Source organism: Sebastes umbrosus, chromosome 15 (assembly GCF_015220745.1).
Source record: "Sebastes umbrosus isolate fSebUmb1 chromosome 15, fSebUmb1.pri, whole genome shotgun sequence".
Taxonomy (NCBI): domain Eukaryota; kingdom Metazoa; phylum Chordata; class Actinopteri; order Perciformes; family Sebastidae; genus Sebastes; species Sebastes umbrosus.
In genome coordinates, this window is record NC_051283.1 from 7,403,001 (window position 1) to 7,420,955 (window position 17,955).

General features: G+C 42.1%; 1 protein-coding gene across 2 annotated transcripts in view; it reads right to left on the minus strand.

Moving 5' to 3' along the window:
- Positions 1-511: 511 nt before the first annotated feature.
- The window catches only part of ctdp1 (CTD (carboxy-terminal domain, RNA polymerase II, polypeptide A) phosphatase, subunit 1), a 96,013-nt gene continuing 78,569 nt past the window's right edge, over positions 512-17,955 (minus strand). For both annotated transcript variants that reach the window (XM_037794382.1, XM_037794381.1), the window contains exon 13: positions 512-3,611. In XM_037794382.1, the coding sequence (XP_037650310.1) occupies positions 3,434-3,611 (178 nt within the window). In that variant the 3' untranslated portion in view covers positions 512-3,433. The remainder of the gene's footprint in view (positions 3,612-17,955) is intronic.

Here is a 17,955-nt window from a genome sequence, read left to right on the forward strand (position 1 = left end):
CCCCAACAGTTTACACAAATCATTCAAAACACCTAATTTTGAACAGAATCCCTGAGACAGCTGGGAATGAAATGCTTTTCACCTGCAGAAAATGATTCTGTCTTTTCCTTCCTGCGTTTAAAATTGCAAACCGATGGCTCGTGCTGCTCCAATAATGAGGCGGCTTGTCTCTGTGTAATAACAAGGGAAAAAAAAACAGAGGTTCTTTTGCAGGTTGCATCACATTTGGTACACGTATCAAACCGAGCGGCAAGATGGAACGAAGCCTAATGGTTCTGGTGTGGTTTTCATGACACACACAGAGCCCATTAACGCACTACTATGTCCTGGTGGGAGTCTCATAGTGCCATACTGCACGCATTATGATCCTAATGTTTAAAACCCAGCAAAAAAGAGGCAGCAAAAAAGGCTAATGGCCTTTTATCCGGAATATGATTTAATGATTAAGCTCAGGGAATACTGAGATATATTTCATGCATGTCTTCCCCAAAAAGAACAAGACTAAATTCAGTTGTGTTACTTAGAAACATTTTTATTTGATGAAAGTATCTTTTCTCTCGGGGTCAAGTAGGAAATAGACTTTACAAATACTTTACATGTTTGATTGAAGATGAAGATAAAAGCACCACGAACAAACAAAACTGGATGACTGTCACTGTAAAAAAGGAAAATCTGGATGTGTTGTCTGGTGTAGCAAGTAAATCATTTAGACAAGACATCGGCTCTCCTGCTTTAGGACAGTAGTTACAATTAGAAGAAGGAAGATCTTTCACGGTTTGTTGAAATGAAACAAAAACTGACTCTATACATAGATGCCATGAACATTAACGGTGAACGTGAGCAACCCTGGTACACGGAGGTGAAAAATGACAAGTGAGATGGAAGCGTTTGATCTTCAATACACAGAAATCCTGTAATGTGTGATGTTAGTAAAGTGCACGTGGCATGGTTATATTTACCAACCAGGCTGGTTTAAACCAAAGCTGCTCTCTCTCCGCTCACTGCTAGTAACTTTAACGTTATATTCCTTTGGACAGACAACAACAAAAAAAATCAATTCGGAGAAAAGAATTGGATCATTTTAGACAGTTTTATACTGTATGAGCATCTTGCCTCGTGCAGGTTTAAAGAGTCTATTCACCCAAATGACCAAAAACACATTTTCTCTTAGAGTCACATCTCTCCAGAATCAATGTCCCTGTTACTAATCCTTGTAACAATAACTCTGGAGAGAGATGTTACACTTTGATCTTTTAAACATGACATTTTAATGCTGTGAGCACCACAAATGGGATTGTACGGAGACGCCAGGAGGTCATATGGTACAAGAAATATTGGCCGGGAAATGCTTACGTAGAGGGCCGTGGGAAAAAAGTTGAACCTGATTAAAGTTTCACACAACGAGACATCATCCGGAGAGATGCTGTGTAAGCTGCTCAAGTAGGCGCAAGTGCACATTCCTGCTAGATTACATAAGAAACGTGTGCGCTGCATTTCTGTTTACCTCACTATAGTTGAGACAAAACTAAAAATGACGTCACTGTGATAACGTTCCAGAGCAGTAGAACTCAACGCAGCCCCTTCGCATTTTGTTATTTATGAACACAGGGCTGTCTTTGGTCTAAACGGCCACTACAGCTTCTGGAATATACATCTGACATTTCAATGCCGTCTCCAAGAAATGATGTTTATGCAACAAATTGCAACAGCAAATATGTTGAAGGAAATGTAATACCAACTAAATTGAACTTTTTAAGGCAGAAATGGTAAATATATATATATATCCGATCTTGCAGTATAATATCCGATTTTTATGGGTACGCTTAGGCAACAAAACCACTTTGGTTAAGGTTAGAGAGAGATCGTGGTCTTGTCTTGGTTCGGTACAGAAAGAACACAAAGTGGCTTGAAACACAAGATGCAGTGTTTATTAACATTTAACCTAAACCACAATCTGTCCTGAACCTTAAAGATGCCAAATACGAGATTAGGAGCATTTCTATTGCCTCTGCACGAGTCTCAACGTGGTGACGGCTGAGCCGGCAGCTTGCAGCTAACGGTGCAAACAGTGCAATCAACGGCAACATTGCTGACCGGCTATGTCAACAAAGCATGGAGAAGCTCCTATTACAACACACACAGAGGGAGAGTGACTTCATTCTCTGCTCAGGTAGTCCTCTATATCTCAACATAGCAAATAGTTGTTTGCTGCTATATTAATGCTCTGGATATCATATAAAGCACCTTTAACTACAGTGCTGTTGCATAAACCTAACCACAGATGCAACCCAGGTCTCTCTAGTGTCAAAGTCCTGCGCTCTGTATACCTAACAACCACCCCGACAACCACCCTGCGGCTTGTTTACTCAAAAACATGTTGCCTCTGAAGCATCTGTTGGCTTGATTTAATTTTAGTTGCACATATTTCCGCATCAATATATATATTTGTTTTACCATATGGACCCCCTGGTGGCTCCGTATACACTGGAGTGGAGCCAGAAGCTTCAGAGATGTAGAACTCAAAACCTGGGCAGAAAGAAAACAAACTATCTGCATAGTTACATAACATTAAAGGTGAGAAAATGGAATCTTGTAATTTGGGTGAACTTTCCCTTCGAGGCAAAAGGGCTTACCAAAGTATAAGCTCCAGTGTACATAAGCAGAGGCTTAGTGAGAGTGTCTGTCCTTCTGAACTGTACATCGATAGTAGAGGTGGGTTGACAAAGAGAAACATTTATGAAACACATGCAAATGAAACTTAAGTTGGATTCAGTTCACAGAGATAGTGCACCAAAAGGGCTGGTTATCACAAAGACTGAGACGGAGCTTACCTTACCATTATGTTATCAAATGTACAAACACCATGAGGAGGAAGAAATGACTGAGGAAAAACACATTCAAACGTCTAGATCCGCTGGTTGCATTTATGACCCGAACAAACGGTTGAGGAGGCCAAAAAAGAAACGTAAAACTGGAAGTCCAGAGTAAAATATTTAGCTGCACGCCTTGGCAAACCTATTCCAAACTCTTTGGCATGTACGACCAGCAAAAAATTTACGGTTTTATAATTTCATTTATCTTTTTCTCATCAATATAAAAATTGAAAATAGAAAAAACAAAAAAAGTATCAAATTTTGTCTCCTACGGTTTGTTATCTTACAATAAAATGTTAACATCAAAGTGTTTTATGCCAAAAAAGGCCATATATCAATGCTACAAAAAACAAATCTAAGCCTTTATTTACACAGCAACGCGCCATTTCTGTACAGGACATTCATTTTTATTACAGCACACATTCATGGCTCATACATCCTAAGTACACACGGATTCCAAAGCAGAAAAATAGGATTTTTAGGTACCAGTTGGAGGGGGGCGACTGGGGCTGATTTTTTCGTTGTCCTTTTCCTGTGACTGAGTCCCTTCATTTTCCACGTCACATAAAGTCATTGAGCTCCGCGTCCAAGGCTGCGGCCATCTCGTCGGCCTCTGAGCTGCTGCCTCCTTCTTCCTCGTTGGAGTCTTTAGAAGACTCGTCGGCGGATTCCTCCGCCTTCGCCTTATTCTCCTCCTCCTCTTCCTCCTTGGCTTCATCGTGCTTACGTTTGTGGCCCCTACAGAAATAACAATAGATGATTTAGAAAGAGATCACTAAAGCTTGAACCTGTGGGACTCCTCTGCTCCACTGCACTCCACTAAAACAAGATGTACAGCATAAACGTGACGAACGTGGGCGGCTGTGGCTCAGAGGGTAGAGCAGGTCGTCCACCAATCGGAAGGTCGGCGGTTCGATCCCCGGCTGCTCCAGGTCACATGTCGATGTGTCCTTGAGCAAGACACTTAACCCCAAATTGCTCCCGAAGGCATAGCCATCGGTGTGTGAATGAGTATTTAGGCAAAGTTGGCACCTAAGCAGCCTCTGCCATCAGTGTGTGAATGCTGACATGTAGTGTGCAGCGCTTTGAGTGGTTGGAAGACTAGAAAAGCTCTTTATAAATGCAAGTCCATTTACCATTAAAAAACAAAACACTGAAATCCTTAAAAATCTAAATGCTGCATGTGTTTCGTTACAAGATGGAACGAAACCAGAGAAAAAGCTGACCGCGGACTTCACTCTTTTACTCGCTCTGTTACTTAAAGGAATAGTTTGACATTTTGGGTAATACACTGATGCTATACCACCAAATACCTCTGAAGCTCATTTATTTACAGGTTTAATCTGCACACAAAAAACAAAAACAGAAAAATGTTGTGGTTTTACGGGATGGGGGGGCGTTAGGGTTACATTAAGTGAGCTTTAGAGAGGCCGGTAGGTGGAATTTGTTACCTTTGGACAGAGCCAGGCTAACGGTTTCTCCCGTTTCCAGTCTTTGCGTAAGATAATAAAGCTAGTTGCTGGCTGTAGCTTCATATTTAGCATGCAGACATGAGAGTGGTGTAAACCTTCCCACATAAGCATGAGGGTGAATAAGTGTACTTCCAACTAGAATTACTGCCTAACGGTTGTATGCCCCCACCAACCAGTAGAGTTGCAATTTACATCCATGTCTGTCCAAAATGTCATCACTTCATCATATTATCCTGTAAGACATTCGTATGAAATTATCTTAATTAGCATATGAATTCTTGAGTTATGGCCAAAAATGTGTTTTGTGAGGTCACAGTGACCTTTGACCACCAAAATCGAATCAGTTCATCTTTGACTCTAAATGGACGTTTGTGCCAAATTTAAAGAAATTCTGCTCAAGGTGTTCCTGAGACATCACGAAAACGGGACGGACGTGAGTTAAAGAGGCATAAAAATCTCCAACTAAGTAACAGAGCATAACAGGAAACCATTAGCTGCTTTTAACCAAACAACTAGCTCGGTTATCCAGCAAGTTACAGCTACAATAGTTGATTCACTGTTCTACTTTTGTTTGGACTCTGAGACAAGCATTTGGAAAGACTTCTGTAAAACGGAAGCTTGTTGCGAAAGCTTTGGGAGGTTTGTAATAGCGTGAGCCATTAGTCAGAATGCACACAATTATGACAATAAAACAAATAATGAAAAAACAACAACAACACATTTTCCTTTCAGACAGACACTAACCCTTCCCACACCTGATTGGATTAATGCAACTCTACCAGCAGTTATTGATCTTTGCTTTTTTCATTAAAAATGCATGGGGACTCTTCTGGTAATCAATGTTTTTATAAACCACCTACCAACATCATTTTCTGAATGAATACGAGGCAAGAAAAAGGCCTGGTTTGAATAGTTGTTCAGGAGTTTGTAGAGGTACATATCTGAATTGAATCCAAAGCGGATGTTTTCCAGCTAGTAGCGAAAACTGCTCTCTTGGGATGTTGCCAATAAATTAGAGTTTAATAATGAATAAAAAATGAATGAAAGAGCCGTTGTTTTACAGGATTATGAAAGAAATACGGTACAGTTGAAAAACAAAACTAGAAAAGAAAGCGAACAACTTGCTGTACTGCGTATTCAGCACCGCATGTCCCCTTGAGAATCACACAATGCAATTAACAAGGGCTTGTTCTACATACAGATTGTATCCGCTGTGCAGCTGAACCCCCCCCGAGCTGAAGATATTCACAAAGGACTGAGAGGAGCTGTGAGGAGATGTAAAGGCCCTGCCATGTTAAAGAACAAAACAGGACTGTGGCGATGAGGGATTCAGAACAATCGGGAAGGGATGAGAGGAGTGAAGATGGTTAGGAAGAGCAAAAGAGGACGAGATGAGACGGCAACACCTTCGGGAAAAGAAAGTGAATTTGGAGAAAACTAATCTCATAAAATGTAAGTGTAAATGAGGCCTCCAATACGCACTAAAGATCCAAATCACGTTAAAAACAAAGTGCAAATGCTGTGTCTCCAATTAACCACATAATTACAGAAACAAATAACTTTCCAATAAAGAAGCCATTGCAAATCAAACAGGCCACAGGCATCTTGGGTCGTAAAGTTTGCTGCACGATACCTGACAAAAGCTCAACAAAAAGCTCTCATAAATTTCAAATATTAAAGGAATCGTAAACTGTTTGGGGAATTTGCTTTTTGCTCTCTTTCTGAGGGCAACATGAACATATTTATTACTTTCATGTATGTGTGTTAAGTTTGGAGATTGAGACAGGATGTGGTTAGCCTAGCTTAGCATAACGACTGGAGGCATGGAGGTAACAGCCAGCCAGAGAAAACCTGAAACACAAACAGTAAAAACAACACATTGTGGGCAACACGTTCTCACTCCCAACTCGTCAAATACCGATGCAGGACACAGGACTTTCACCCAGGAGTTTGCGGTGTGTGTCCCATGTGAAACTAAAAGTCAACGTTGAATTATTCATTTTTGTCACGTCAGTCGCTAGTCACGTGACTCGTTCATCAGTCGGTAGCAAGGATGTATAAAGAGAACTGGATACAGCGTTGTAGGCGGGTTCCCGTTCATTCCTATGAGAGTTGCTCAGTGGCGCATGAGGCCCAAATGGCTCGACTGCCGAGTGATAAAGTACCTGGATCTTCTGGCGATCTTCCGTATTCGTTGGGCCCACATAGCAAGTGCAATAGCGTTTCCTTTAACTCTGCCTCCCAGCACTCGCTCCAGCCTTGGTCTGGGTCTCATTCACATGAACCCTGGATTCGGCTATTGGTTTTTTTTACAACTTTTAGGACCTAATGATTTAAATAAGTACTGGGTAGTTGATTTACCTCAACAACAAAAAAAATTATCCGCTGATTTACAGACATCTCTTTCCCGATGTAAGTCTATGGGAAAAAGTCTTATTGGCTCCAATGGCATCACGTAACTGACGTATTTTTTTGTATTTTCACGGTTTGGCCACTTCGGAAATTTGCTTCAAAGCCCGGCATTCTTCCTGGGGGCTTGGTCAGCAACTATTCACGACTCCTCATTCAAGTTGGCGTCAACCACGATCTTTTCCTAACCCTAACTAAGTAGTTTTGTTGCCTAAACCTAAACTTCCTATGAAGATAGAAGTTTATTTTGAAAAGACACTAAGTATGTAACGGCGTAAATTGACACGCCGTCCCTGACGTGTCCAAAACGAGGCTAGGGTTCTACCATAGTTTGATGCTGAAGCGTTGGTATTTGACGAGTTGGGAGTGAGAATGTGTTGCTGTGGGTGAAGTGAAGCTTTTAAGACCCCTTTAGTGCCTAGCGATGTCTTAGGCTGTGGCTCTCTAGACTCCAGCTCTGTGCCTGTTGTAACAAACAGACATGAAGTGGTTCGATACCCACCCCTATGCTATTTTTGTCTATGGTAACTAAAACATATATCAAGTTTAGATGTGTATAACTGGAGACACATTTTTAATACAAGAAGTATGGATGAATGGATCTTACCTTTTGCACTCAAGATGAAACCAAAATAGTCAAGGACAAAAAAAAGGGAAGCTTGCATTCCTAAGTGGCTAAAGAATTCTTTGATATGGCTGTAAACATGCCATCCCTCTTTCCACTCCACTCAAGCTTCTCCATGACATCCTCAGCAGAGTGGCTTATTAGCACGATGCTAATGAGGTGTGTAGGTTTTTTTTTCTGCGGTTATTGTGGAGGACTGACACCGGCTCCGCTGAGAGGGCCCCTCTCATTAGACCACAGCGCTGTCAAGACAGCCTCGCTAACCTCCCACAACAGCACGGCTCTGGTTGTGTGTTCATTAAAGGTCAGATGTCGGCTAATATCAGCGGAGAGGCTCGGTGACATGACAGCTACAGTGGACCCCTGCAGACTGTGTGGTGTGCGTGGGAGGGAACAGGTTGTGTTTGTGTTACATCAGCACAGCTCTGATTCTGAAAAAAACACGTTTCATTTTTCAGAAACCGCAAGATATCGAGGCTCTGGTCAGAGGGTATTGTGAGGCCGAGAAAGGGTCAGAGATGATCGATTAATGTGAGAAAATGAGGCAATACCAAATGTACCACCATCAGTGACACGGTTGGTGTCACTGCAGTGTGCGTACAGTATATAAACGCATGGAGAGGATGAGTAAAAAACCCTCCCATCCCTTTGCCATTTCCAAATATTAACAGTTGAGACAGCGGGGGTTGGTGGAGACGAGTTCCTCCATTGCTTTCTGCCTCGCTTCATTACATCCAATCTAGATCCTCGTCTATTAATCCAACCACCCACGGACTCACGCAGCAGACACTCCCACCACGTTCACTCATGTCAGCTCCAAAACAGGCTTCAGTTGTAATCCACTTTTATTAGATCTTTGCTGGTTTCACATGCTGTTAAACTGCACTGCTGCGAAGGGAGCTTCCAGCAGTCAACAGCTTTATTTACATTTTAACAAAAACACACTTCAGGCGGAGTAATCTATAACCAATGCTCTCGTCTTGACTTGCTTTGGAATGTTACAACTTACATTTTCATTTAGATTTAGATTTGATAGATTTTCAGGCTTTATGCATGAACTGCAAAGCAACAATGCTAGAAAGAAATGGTTTACAAGTACACAAGTACAGTGGTTAACCTGACTCGCCAGATGGTTTGTTACACAGAACCGTCTGAGAAGGCGTCATCGGAAACTGTTTGGAAAAGGTCAGGCACTTTCAAAAAATACTTGGCAGGTGATTGGATGAATCAAACTTGCCGAAGCCAGATGGGAGAAGAGCGAAAACATCGCCTTCAGGGCCGTTCTTTGCTCTTCTTTCAATGAAGAAATACTCTCCAGTTCTGATAGAACGGATGCTGTTGCAGCATCTGACCTCTTCAGGAGCCACCATTGTTGTTTAGAACAAACAGTCACCACCTAATATCACATCACACACACACACACATAAGCCATGCCTGTAGCTGCCAGTAGCTCCTCACAGGATGCTTGTTTGTCCGTGATCTGTCTTGTCGAATACAAACGCATTACTCGAAGCCTGACAAGATGGATCTTTGCGTGAGTAGTGATCCTGCGATTCTCGCATGATCTCGTGACCGCGAGAATCCAGCTGCTGTGCAAGGTAAAAGCAGCAGTGGTAGTTTCCATCACAGAAGAAGTTTTATTCTAATTCTGGTAAGAATTAGGGACGCACCGATCCAAATCACTGAATCTGTATTGGGACTGATACTGACCTCATTCATTCGATCAAGTATTGGCCAAATGTGTCAATCCACACTGAATACAGTTTCTTCATCAATGTAATAACATTCTGTGTTTCTGCTATCAGTTACATTCACTGAGTGACAGCTGGACTCTGCACAGCAATCTCTGAGTTGTGTAGGTTTCATATACTTCTTTGAATAAGACTAATGGCACGTTCTCACTGAGCAGTCCAGTTCAATTCGGTTCGTTACACATTGGAATGGTTATGCATTCCCATGAGCAAAAGTTGTGGATGGTACCAATAGGTTGAGGTTCCAAGCGAGATGAGCCGATACTAGAAGGCGGAGTTAAAACACTGCAGACCACTGGTTGTTCAGAGAGAATCGTCACTAGTGCGACACAGGACATCCTGCACAAACCCACCGTTTTTAAATATCCAAGCTACCATCAATAGCGACTGCAACTTTTAACTGTCTCGACCCAGATTTAAAAAAATGGCAGCTCACAAAACTACCCCATACACGACACCGGACAACTGACGAAGTGCAGATCGCCGTTTGATTGCCGTTGAAATTATCCAGCGAGTTTCCCGTTGAAGATGATGTCACGGCAGTTTCCCGTGCCGTCACTACGGCGATCAGCGGAGAATCCTGCTTACACTGAGGGGGTACTACCTGCAGTGGAAACACGGCACAGAGAAAAAGGACCCGGTACCAGAAGTGAGTCGAGTCGAGTCGAGCAGAGCCGTACCATGCAGTGGAAACGCGGCTTAAGAGTCTACAGCTATCCTGGAGACTGTAATGCTAATTGTTAAGAAAACTAAAAGAGCGAGAATGCCAACACTATTGTATGTTAATCATTCCAAAAGTTGTCAAGACATTTCCCTCTGAATCACAGATGTCAATCTGCTGGTAGTGACAGAAGTCTGAAAAGTCATGAGGATTCATCCTCAGGGGATCTTGAATATCTATATCACATTTCATGGCAATCTATCCAATAGTTTTTCAGATATTTCAGTTTGGTGGTGGACACACCGACCAACTGATTGCCATCTCTAGAGCCACACTGCTAGTGTAGCTAAAAATGATCCATAAAGTAACTACTAAAAAATCCAATTTGAGTCAACATTTTCTCACGAAAACTGTATGCATGGAGCTCTGAGTGAATATGCAGGCACTTCCAATATTATGGAACACATAGTCAACATCGCTATGGCCGCATCTGAACTCTAAAGTTATCGTTACCATCTCACCTTTCCAAAGGCCTGAGGGGGTTTGATGAATTTGCCCTTCAAAGCTGTCAGTACAGTCCAATACTCCATTCCCTCTTCACAGAGCACAGTCCTATTGTTCTAGGATACTGAGCCAATTACCTAAGGGGTGTTCACAAACCAATTTTGGAGAGATGAAAGTGAGAGAGTTCACCAGCTTGAGAGCCAAAACAAGCGGGAGATGAGACTTCCAGTAGCGGTTTGCTCAGTACCTGAAAGTTTCCTCATTATGGCCCTGTTCCATGTAGGTGTGCCACGGCCCTGGTAGCCTTTTTGTACTTGCTGGCTCACTGGAATGGCTGTGACACACTAAATAGAACAGGATCATAATTCATTTTATCAATTACACCTGTGTTTACACTGTTATGATGTGTCAAAATGGCTGCTGTGAAAGGGGGAATATAGTATCTTGTGAAACACATTTAAAATCTCCCCCCTAATGGAAACCTTACGGGGCCAGTAAAGTTGAGATGTGGCTGTGTGTGAGGGACAATCTGCCATCGCAAAATCAGCGAAAAGCTGTGAACAATGTACTTTTCTAAGTGTTAGGGGGGAACTTTTGACATGGTTGTATTTTTCAGTGCGAGAGGTTATACAGTACAGAAACACTGGCTTGTCCAGGAGTTGTAAAATTGTTGACAGTTGAATGAATTGAGCCAACAGCGAGGCTGGCCCTAAGCCCCCAGAGAGCACTTTAAATCAAGCTGCAAAGAGGCAAAGTGGGTCCGACATGTCAAGCAGTAATCGCCAGGTGGGGCTCTAGTTATTTATGCAACTGTTAGGACCTCGATTTGGGTGAAAACTAGCATCAAATCTACAGATCTATTGGTGAAATGTCACATTTCAAGCTCCCTCCAGATGGTGTTTGAAATTAAACGCATGCATGAAACTAAATTCTGTTGTACAGAAAATGCCAAAAATGCCAGTTGGAAGGGTACAAAAGGTAATAAGGTGTCCCTTATTATAGACACAGATGCTAAGGTCATTACTTTGAGATGCTATTATCTCTATGTTACTATGGGAGTGCGATTGCATTAGGGGCATCAAGAGGACATGCTACAGAGAGCCTGCTGGTGAACAAACAGCCTACAGCTACTGCTACCTCAACACATCATTAGAGATACGTAAGTGATATAAAATGACTAATATAAGTCAGGAAAACGGCATCTGCCCCAAGTCGAAATACATTTTTATGAGTTTTATGAGTGTTTTTAAGTCTAGACAGCATTTATGCCGCCCAGGGGAACATTCAGAAGGGGCTAAGTTGGGGAAAGACTTTACAGGTCGGGCTGGACTACAGTTTAATCTTGTGATGCAGGGTAACTATCACTGCTGATGAAGATGTTACTGAAGTCCAAGGCTGCGGACTCTTACCAAAAGGCATCTCAATCTAGGGCTGGAAAGGAAGGAGGCAGAGAGGAGGAAGCCCTGTAAAAACCAGAGACTTCAAACGCTTCTGATAAGTCTGCTTAGAGCGAGAAGGAAGGAGGGGTTGAGGCAAACGGAGGAGGAGGAGGAGGAGGAAACGGAGCACGGTCGAGGGAGGTAATGAACTAAGTAATGAAACTAAACTTTTAGGACTCTTTGCAGAGTTTCCTCTGGTGTAGAAGGGGTCAACATCCACAGGCATCATCCAAAGAGATCTTACTTAAATGAAGACATGAATAACTGATTGCAGCATCCTTCCACACTTTTCCATCCCAATGGGTCAATTAGTTACAATAGCAGCTGCTGTCTCTGCATCAGCCAACTCGAAAAGAGTCGTGGGTCCGATCTTCACAGTTAGCAAGTTGTAGCCTAACAGGGGCAGAAGGGATACTACTCAGCAATGTCACCTCTGTCCCGTACCAACACCCCCCCCATCCCCACACCCATCCATAATCCCGTATCATTTACAGCAGATGTAGTGAGATACATACACTCCCGTCCCTCATGCTTTAAACAGCTCCATATGCCGAGAGCTGATAAGCAGTGCAGTTAAACGATTTTCATACAGACACTATCTCCCCCTGTCTCTCATTACATTATCTTATTATGAAAAACTGACAAACAGGAGGATAAAAGGACAAGCGCTGTTATGGGGGGGGGAGCCGACTTTCGACAGTGTTGCACGGAAATGAGAGACGGAAATGCACAAGGGGTGCAACAACAGACAGTCACACAATGACTAAGTAGCTTTTTTGAGGCCACATGCTTTTAAGGCCAACTTGTGAAAAATACATGTTGACAAAGATGCTCATAGTGGAGAGATTCAGTGTGCTTGGGAGCAGCATTGTGCATACCTCTCTTTATTCCTAGTGACAGAAAAAAAAGAAAAGAAAGGGATGACAGAACAGTATATGTAGTTAACTGATCTTTAGCAGTGCTGGCTATGTGATAGAGCTGCGAAATTGTTGCTTTGCCTCATCTGGAACCACCACCTCATTGTAATTGTCTCTTCTTTCCATCCTGGCCGTAAAGAGATCTATTCCCAATGCCATTCTAGTGTAAGTGATGGGGGACAAAATCCACAGTCCTCATTCTGTGTAAAAATATATTGTGAGTGTCAGCTGAAGCTAATATGAGGCTTCAGCAGTCTGAGTTATACAAATCAAGCGGCTGTCCTTCAAAGTCAGTATTTTTTAGTGCACCTCTTTGCGTTACTATACCTCTGCCGTGGCTCAGCAAGCAAGCAATCTTGTAATAAAAACAGTGTAACTTTGAAACAAATTCATTGGTTTTGTCAAACGCAAACTGCTGAGGCTTGATATCAGTTTCAGTTTAACTTCATAATGCATTCAGAACAGGGACTGCAGATTTTGTAACCTATGATTTTATATTGGAATTGCATTAGGAAGGGATCTGTTGGAAGGATTACAGCAAGCTATACCTGTTTCTATGTATATATGGGTTAGGCTTGCTGCGTTAGTGTTTTTTTTTGTTGATAGAAATAAAACCCATTTAGTTCATTTTCGCGTATCAGCACCAACGTTCATCAAATTAAAAAATAAAAAGTCTAATTTGTGAAATGCTATGCTTGTTATCAATACATAGACGATGGACGGTACAGTCATAAAGTGAAAGCTTTCACACACTTGTCACAGGACAAGAGAGAGTTAACAGACAATGGCGGAGGATTTGGTGTCAGCGAAAAGCAAAAGTTGGCAATATTCTGGATTTAAACCCGATGCAACATAATGCTATAAGAGAACCACAACAGTAATGAGGCAATCTGTAAACTTTTGGTATGGAGCCATGAGGAGGACGGAACGGTCACAGCCGGTGTGCGCGGTGCAGCGGTGCCGGGAGGAAATCTGCGGCCCTGCAGCGAAAGCTCGACGGAGAGGCCAGACACATATACAGTACAGATAAAAGTAAGCGCTCTAAAAATATTGACATGATCTTTTCTTGTAAAATGACCGGTGTAATTGGTGTAAAAGTTTATTAACCGGTGGGGAAATTTTCCTCACCCTGACATCCTTAATATGGGTATGCTATTATTGTTTTAAGACAGACATGGTGGAGACATTGTGAGCCTATCTTTCAACTTTAAACAGTGCTGATATTAAAGGTATTAAATAAAAATTCAGCTCAAGGTTATACTTTTTTGAGACAAAACAAATGTGTGTTAAAAATGCTCAAGACATGCTGCTGAAAAAACATGAAAATACTTTTGGATCTTCCATACAAGCACACTGAGTTGTCTTTTATCTCCTTGGCCACTAACCTCTATTCGATGTCGGCTGCATCGCCTGTCTCATAAAGGAATAATAGGAAAGTCTGTCCCATGCAACTTTAATGGTCATGGCTATTTTTCATACGTGAGGCTTTAACTCTTGTGGCTTGTATTTAATTTAATGGCGGGTACTGCGCATGTTTAATAGATTCACTGTCCCCCAGACTAAGATGAGTCATTGTGTGCAGTTTACCTAAAGACTTGGTCGTTGTCTGTGATGTTGGTCTCGACATAATTACTGGAAGCTTTTGTCGCTGATAAACAGGTAGCAGTTTTGATAGTACCACTAAAATAAAAAAGGTAAATTAGGGTTATTTTCCCTCACAAAGTTTCACTAGACCGTAGACTACACATACCGAAACCTTGCTAACAGTAATGTCCCACAGCGATGAGTGTGACAAAGGTGTGATGCAACGTGTCAACTGTGTGATTCACTGTCACTGTCATTTATATCTCCCCAGTCACCCATGTCTGCATCAAACCACCCCCATCTCTGGCTCAGCCACAGGCAGCGGGATCAGATTAAAACCCCCAGGCGTCCTTTCATAGGACTTCTTTTACGTGTCTTACTGGTAGCACCGGTTTTGACAAGGCTGTGGGCATCCTTTCACAGGAGTTGCAGACGGCTTTAGACTCTCTGGACCTTGCAGCTGCTTCAAAGGGTACAGGGGGAAAAAAAAAAATTAACTGCCTCCTTACTTTTTACAGGCTGGCAAGGCGGGACATTTAGTTAAAGACACAATCCCATAAAGGAGGACATCCTTGCGACAATGCGGTCGATGCTCCAATAAACAATCATAAAATGTCCAAACTGTCCTTGAGAAGGAAGAGAACACTTTTAAAAGACAGTGTGTTTGGACATGAATGCTAAGGACTGGGATAGTTGTGGCTTTTTTTTTTTTTTAAAGGAAGTTGTGTTTGGGCCAGCTCCAAAGCTGCTAAATTCATTTATAAGCTCAGAGTGTCCCTGCTCATAAAATATTTGAGTTTTAGCTTTGGGGTTTTCCGTCTCCACACTTTACCGGAGGTATGCAAACAACCCCCGTTGCCCCTTCTGTCTGCTTTATCTCACGCAAATATTAATACTAAAGCGAGCTGACAATGACAGGTGACACACGCAAGCTAGGCTTAGGAATTACATATTGATAATAGTAGGAGTGAAAAATAAAACACCTCTATCCGGAGCTCATATCGCTCTGAGTTCTTTTTTTTTTTTTTCATGAGTGGTGATGGAAACTGTAACACGGGCAGTGTGAATGTCACACAAAATAATCAATGCGTATCAGCACGCTTCACTTGATTCATATGTTTGTTCTTTGACTTGGTGTTCACATGTTCAGTCCAGTCACTTGGAAAAGTGGAAAAGTTAATAGTTAATCTACGTACAGGGGACGTGTTGAGAATCCAAAACACCAAAACAATGGCAAGTGTGTCTGATAGAAGAAAGATTTCCCAATGTAAGTCTAGGGTAAAGAGTCTTTTTGGGCGCAATGACATCACGTGACGAACACAGAAGTTCCAATTCCACCGTTTGGCCACTATTAAAATTTGCTTCAAAGCCTGGCGCTCTTCCTGGGGGCTTGGTACAGCCCCCCGGTTAGTGGCACAGTAAAAACAAAGATGGCTAACGGAAACTTTAGGCTGACACCACACGTGAAGACTATAAGACAGGTGTGACCGGCTCTTAGAGTTTCAGCATTTGGTGGTATTTCGCGTATTCTTACCCTGCTGTTAGTTAGCAGTTGGCTTCTTGATTTTTTAATAACTGATGACAGTAAATTCAGATTGTATGGACCCAGTAGTAGAGGTGAAATGCTGCTCCCTATTTGTTTGGAGCAGGTGGCTAGGTATTACACACTGCACCTTCAATGGAGCGTTGCTTAAAGGACATTTTCTTTTTTTTTAAACCGTCTCTTTAAGGTTTTACTTCAGTTCACACATTCTGAGGCAATTATGATGTTGACTTACAGCTTTAATACGAAGATCTGCTCCACTCTGTCTGAAGCAGTATACCTGCTGAGGCGTAAAGCTCAGACGGATGTTCTTTGATTGGACATGAAACAGAATTTTAAACCTCTCGTTTAAAGTTGAAGTAAGAAAAGGCAAAAATGGAAGGATCTCGAATAAGGTTTACATTACTGAGGCTTATCAAAATGATGGTATGTACTGCACTATAAACACCGACGACTAAGACATCAGCGTTCAAATAAAACCCACAGATGAAATCATGGTTGAAGTGAAAATGGATTTTTGAACGTTAACATGAAGGTTTTTTTACAACAAAAGCAGCAGAACAGCCTTAAAACCATGACTACTTTGATACTCCCACCTTCCCGCCACCCGCGTTCTTCCTCATCAGTCCAGGCAGTGGGTGGAGAGCGCTGAGCAGTGACTGAGCTCAAAAGAATTTCCTCCCAAATGCTAATTGCCCCACTATGACGAGGTGGCTCCTAATGAGGTGCTCTTCTCTTTACACCTCCATTGTTGGCAGCCGTCTACTGACGAGCGTAACAGTCATCTATTTCTCAATATTGAGCCCTATGCAGAGACACATTCAAGATCTTAATCAGTGGTGGTTAAAGGTAGGGTCGGTGATCTTGAGAGACTAGCAAGAGTACGCTAGATTTGAAAAATGATCCAACCGAAAAACTCAGCCCAGTGTTGCCAACTCTTTTCCAATGAAAAATAACAGCACTAGCTCCAAAAGTCGCAAAATCTAGCGAGAAAGTCGCCAAATCAGCAACACTGCCAGTCCGTCCCTTCAGGCCTCCCTCCAAAGCCACTACCCTAATATGATCATAATGAACGTAACCAACAAACATGTCTATTGTGAGTACTCACGGATGTCAAGCTATAGCAGCTTGTGGAAGATTCCGGTGATGTGCAATGAGTGCGAGCAGACAATCATTACATTCAGGCCGAATGAAATGACTAGACGGGTTTATTATAGTCCTTTTTTTTTTCTATGTCAGAGCATTTTATTGATTGACTGCTGTCGGGATGTAAAGCGAATTTCAACAAATATAACTACCGAGCCTAGCTTTTAAGCCTCCAAACTCACGTAGGTATCACTCAAAGTGTTTTCTTCCTGTATCAGATTTCATATTCTCATTGGTACCCGAAGCAACTGGCCCACACCAACGCAGCCTCCTTGTGTTGTTTTAACACAAAAGATCAACGGAGCACAATGCAGCACTGCTAAGAATTTGGGGTATGTTTGTTTATGACTCACAATCATCCAAGTCATGGTGTATATATATAGGCCAGGGACCCCTCACCAGTCAGTCAGAACCCTTGCAGCCTGCACTTCTAAATACAAATTTGGGGTTCATCTTCGGCTTTTTTTTTTTAAAAAACAAAAATTCAATTGTGCTCTTGCAGTTCTGTCACTACTTTCCACATCGCCAAAAAAAAAAAATGAACAGCTGGAAGTAACAGGCTCTCTGAGGACACTGAACTTTATTCTGGGTAGAGTGTCAATCAGGATCTAAAGTAAAAATATGCAAAGGCAGGTTGATGGAAAGTGCATACACAACAAAAAATACATTCAGCATTTTCTCACAAAATAACCCGTCATATGCACTGTACATCATAACCTGGTAAAAATATAATCATATAGTCCACACAAGCATGGCAAAAGCTACTTTTCCTCATGCAGAAAAAACATGCCGTATACACTTTTGTGTGTGAGGAAGAATAGCTCATGCATGTGTGTACGAGTGGTGATAAACAATGGCTATTAAAAGGCCAGCCTCCCTCCCCTGAGATGCATCTCTTTGCCTCATAGTGAGATCAATCCAAACCAAGAGCATAAATATAAAAGCTGCCTGCATCACCAGCTCGGAGCCACGAGGAAAAAAAACAAACTGGGTCAGATTACTTGCAATTTGAGTTTTTTCCTACTTACATA